This window comes from Cebus imitator, unplaced genomic scaffold (assembly GCF_001604975.1).
Source record: "Cebus imitator isolate Cc_AM_T3 unplaced genomic scaffold, Cebus_imitator-1.0 Scaffold83, whole genome shotgun sequence".
Taxonomy (NCBI): domain Eukaryota; kingdom Metazoa; phylum Chordata; class Mammalia; order Primates; family Cebidae; genus Cebus; species Cebus imitator.
In genome coordinates this window covers 2,016,740-2,022,014 of record NW_016107398.1, presented here as the reverse complement: position 1 = coordinate 2,022,014, position 5,275 = coordinate 2,016,740, and the positions used below count along the sequence as shown (strand labels likewise).

Below are 5,275 nucleotides of genomic sequence, written 5' to 3'. Positions count from 1 at the left end.
ATTATAATTAAAGCTATATTTTCACATTTTATTGTGTACTGAAATCATTTAATCATTATTGTGCAAGTCTTTCATAGCAGGCCAAATAAGTCCTGTTTTAATTTTATTTCTGCTATCACCCATGCCACACACAAATAATATTAACAATAAAATAGCCAATATGTGACAGAAACTCTACTAAATATTTCTAAATATTTTACATATGTTACTTAATACTTAAGGACCGTGATACAAGCAGCACTATTTTCTCTACTGTACAGACAAGAAGAATGACCAAAAAAGAGTTAGTCATTTGCCTAAGGCCACAGAGCCGGTAAGCGTGAAGAATATGAAATCAGATACACTGATTCCAAAGCTTGTTCTCTTAGCCAATATGCTACAGCCTTTACTCATTTTGTTCACATTTCAAGTCAAAAAAGGACTATAAAATGTGGCCCTGTATCTAACAGGTTAGCAAATTAACCAGATTAAATTCAACACCAGAATCAATAAAAGTCTTAACTCTTAGACCTTAACAAAAAGCGCTGAGTATACAACAAAAGCAATTCCAATTAAAATAAATATTTTATAATTGCCTAATTAAAATGCCATTTATGTTACTGAAATTGTATACTCTTCCCTGAATGGCTAATTTCTGCTAGGCCAGAACATTACATTTAGCATCCTTCTGGTAAATTACATTTAGTATCCTTCCCAAAAAAACAAACTCCCTTTCCTGTTCCATTGTAACAAACCTAATAAAGAAAAATGGAGAGAAATTGAATGAAATATCTCTAAAAACAGTCTATCTACAGTGTTTTCCATGTAGAATTCCCTTTTCCATGCATTCTAGATTACTTTTACCTTACTTCTAATCTTAAACCATTCAGTCACAGCTCTACTATACTTCCTTTGCAGAGTAAAGCAGGGAAAATAAAGATCAATTAGAAAAGGGGATCAATTAAGTAAGCTAACAAATTCCATATAATAATTATAGCTACAGCTAATCATGCAATTTATGCTTACCTAAAGACCCTGTCATTGCTCTACATTTTTGTCAGAACTTGGGGTTTGGGGGGAGACCTTGTCTACCACACTGTAGATTATCCATTATTTCTTCCAATAAACTTCAGAGAAACTACAGGAATATGTGCTCACCACTATATGATAGCACCTTTTATCCCAAAGTGCTTTCTACAACCACCTTCACTAAACCACATTTGACAAGAAATCTGGCAAGAAACACTTTGACCAATTTCAAAACACAGAAACTCAACCTCCCTCCTTCTACCCCCTTCCCCTGAAAATGGGCGTTCTAAAGTCAGACTTCCTGCGTTCCAGTTCTCTTAAGGCCCACTTAATAAGGGACCCTGAGCAGTCTCGATTTCCTTCCCTTTGAAATGGAAATACCAGTATCTACTTCATGGGATTGTTGTAGGAATGAAGTGAGATAATGCATGGTAAGGCGCCTAAAACATTGCCTCGCACAAAATGTGCACTCAAATGCCAGCCATTATTATATCTTCAAAATTAACTGCCTGGAGTTCGGGTTTTCTTCATTTTAGTGATGAGAGTCTAACCGAACTCCATCAGGACAAGTGGATATACATACAGGGTTTTTAAATTAACTCATACAATAATTAGCAGCAGTATATACTCAAGCAAATTTTAAGTTTTCATGGCACTTTCGCACTTTTCCAATAAAAACGTTTCATATGAAATAAACACTCCAATCCCCCACGCTTTTAATCAGCGATGTTTGGAGCCCAGTAGACAACACAAAGCCTGGAAATACAGTCGGGATACTTATTGGCTATGGAGGGAGAACCTGACAAACTGCTGTGTGCCACGCTGAGAATCCTCAGTTCAAAGCAAGCCAGAGCCGCTCGGGGATAGAGGCTACAGTCCATTTCAAGTCACAACCCCTCCTTTTCACATATTCTTCCACAGTGTTGAAACTAACAACGCCCTTTGCTCCCACCCAGACGAGGCCTAGCATCTCCAGGCCCTCTCCTTCTATCCTACGTCTCTCCCCCAGGGAATCCACTGCCGCCCAACTCACAGAGTGTGTCCGCACACATTCACCATCAGCTTCAAGGAAGGGTTCCGATATTTGGTGGTCTTACACCGAGGGCAGCCCTGATCGTCCATGGCGCTTTCCCTGCTACCGACTCTCCTTGGCGCCTGCTTCAGCCACAGCCACCTACAAGCCCCCACAGACTCGACCAAGCAAGTTCCTACCAACAGGCGCTTGGCAGCGACGGTCCCTTCGCTAAAGAGCACCGGCAAGGGGCGAGGCGCTGCAACACAAACGTTCCGGCAGCCAGTTCTCCGGTCTTGCAACTAGGGCTTGGTCTCAGTCTTCCGTAAAGAAGCTTAATACCTTGAACTTGACAAGGAAACTTTTAAAATGGCAAGTTATACACCAAGCCTTATCTCCACGCACACATTTGCATTTTTCAAGGTACTAACAATTAAGAAGATAAACTCCATCTTGTTCTGCCTGTAAACATTCCCACGATTTCAAAGATTTATAAGCAGTGTACATACTTGATAATTCAGTATTTTCTTTTGGACCATTTGATAGTCTGTGCTTTTTACTTCTTTATAATTGCATAGTCATGTAAGCTCAGCTAATAATATGCATTCACAGATACAAAATTTGAAAAAGCTAGCTTCTCCATTAGACAGTATTTATTTCCCCAAATAGGAAAAAAATAAGAATACATACATAAAAATTTAGTTCAGCAATTCCAAGATCTGATAGCCTGAATATCTTTGTAAATTGTAAACCATGTTCATCGCATTTATCAAGAGGGTCAATTGAAGTCTGTAAACAGCTCTATTAAATAACGAACTTTCCCACTGTAAAGGACACATCTTATTCATCTCTAAAATAAAGATTTGTTGATACTTAATGAATAAGTAGACTAAATGAAGAATTAGTGAATGACTATCAAACAATAGTGTAATGTGAACATTTTTAGTGTCAAACATTTTTTGTAACCACCTTCATCTGACCCCAAAGTCCATCAGAAGGGGAACATGCAGACAAGATTTTTCAAATAATCTGATACAATGAATATGAGCTATAAACATTTACAGTAATTTTAACTCATCATAGAATTTGGGTTCCTTTCAATAAAAACATAAAAGGAACATTCTAACTCACATTTTTAAACATTGAACCCAGTAGGCAACCCGAAAATACAGTTGGGATTTCCATGGATTATGGAGGCGGAAGCTGACAAACAGCTGGATACCACACCAGGAACCAGCAGACCAAAGCAGGCTGTGACAGAGCTTTATATCAGTATGACGACATCAGGGATTCATCTAATAAATAAACCATATCATCTCTTTGGTCATAGTATCGTTCCTCAACAGGAATTAACCAAACATAAATTTACTAAAATAGGTAACACCAAATACTATGCTACAATGCTGACCTGGAGGCTTATGATGCTGCTGCTATTGTCTTATCGAAAGACGACATCCAAATCAGTTACATGATTCGGAGTGAAGCTCTTCAAGAACAAAGGCAACTCTAAAAACTTTATATTTTAACAGAACAGGAAACTTCTAGTGATAGAATGAATGTGTTATATGTGCAAAAAAATTTTTAGCCAATACTACATTGAGGTCATCCACTCAGATGGCATTATAGTTTATTGCCACTAGGACAGTTTTGGTTTGTTTGTTTGTTTGTTTTGAAATAGGGTCTCCTTCTGTTGCCCAGGCTGGAGTGCAGTGGCCTAATTATAATCCACTGCAGACTTGAACTCCTGGGCTCAAGCCATCCTCCCACCTCAGCCTTCTAAGTAACTGGGACTACAGGCGCTAACCACCAGTCCTAGATAATTTTTTTTTTAAAGAAATTGGGTCTCATTATGTTGCCCAGGCTGGTCTTGAACTCCTGGGCTCAAGCAGTCCTGCCACCTTAGGCTCCCAAAGTGCTGGGATTACAGGCATGTGCCACCATGCCCAGCTATCCAGGCCAGTTTTTTTTTTGTTTTTTTTTTTGTTTTTTTTTTTTTTGAGACGGAGTTTCGTTCTTGTTACCCAGGCTGGAGTGCAATGGCGCGATCTCGGCTCACCGCAACCTCCGCCTCCTGGGTTCAGGCAATTCTCCTGCCTCAGCCTCCTGAGTAGCTGGGATTACAGGCACACGCCACCATGCCCAACTAATTTTTTGTATTTTTAGTAGAGACAGGGTTTCACCATGTTGACCAGGATGGTCTCGATCTCTTGACCTCGTGATCCACCCGCCTCGGCCTCCCAAAGTGCTGGGATTACAGGCTTGAGCCACCGCGCCCAGCCCAGGCCAGTTTTAATTAATTTGAAGATGAGACCCCCATCCATGTTGTGAAGTGAATTGCATCTCTTTTCTTCCAAACCTTAAGATTAAGGCAAAGAAAGCACTAAAGATTGTGAGAAGTAGCACTGCTATAAACTTTATCCTTTTCCCGGGTGGGAAACTACTAACTTGAAAGCATGGTAGCAACAGCCGACTTGGAAATCTGTGAGATAAGCTTTACTTATGGACCTAAAGACAGTAGAAAATAGTGCTTGTCTCTAGTCTCTAGTGCCAAGAGAGCTGAATTCAAGTGCTGGCTTCATCACATGATTTATATGACCTCAAGCCTCAGTTTTCCCTATTCTAAGTTCAGGATAGTACTTGTAAAAAATAAAAGATACTTCATTTAAAGTACCTAGAATAGAGTAAGAGCTTAGTAACTGCTGACCATTATTAATAATAGTATTAGTAGAGGGGCAGTAGTATTATTTAAAGAGGCAGGATAATGTAATAAGAGCCCGACCTTCTTTTACATCAGTCAGACCTGTGTTTGAAGCAAATTTCTGATCTTCCCTGACCTCGGTTTCCTTCCTGAATATAATACACTTCATAGGATTGCTGTACTGATTAAATTACATGCCACAGACATATAGAAAGGCCCTACTACAATGCCTCAGATATAACAGAAACTCTGAATTGTACATCATTATCACTGGTGGGGCTCAATAACATGGAATGGTCAGAGAACTTTGAGGAGGAAAGCACTGACAGCAACCAGATTCCTAATTCAAATGGAACCTCAGCCTATGTAGAAAACCACCAAACTCAAGTTTTCTACATTTCTGAAGACAGTTGAATCCCAAAATGAACCGACTGAGGCCATTATTTCTCTTCCCGAGTCTGCTCATCCTCTAGCATTCCTACCTCAGTTAACCGTAGATTCTATCTCCCATGGGACAGTGTTTCTCAAATGAAGACCTTTTTTTCCAGCCCTAAGGC

General features: G+C 39.6%; 1 protein-coding gene across 1 annotated transcript in view; it reads right to left on the bottom strand.

The window, feature by feature from the left end:
- The window catches only part of MNAT1 (MNAT1 component of CDK activating kinase), a 219,717-nt gene extending 217,452 nt beyond the window's left edge, over positions 1-2,265 (bottom strand). The window contains exon 1 of the mRNA XM_017533935.2: positions 2,042-2,265. Within this exon, the coding sequence (XP_017389424.1) occupies positions 2,042-2,130 (89 nt within the window). The 5' untranslated portion in view covers positions 2,131-2,265. The remainder of the gene's footprint in view (positions 1-2,041) is intronic.
- Positions 2,266-5,275: the final 3,010 nt, after the last annotated feature.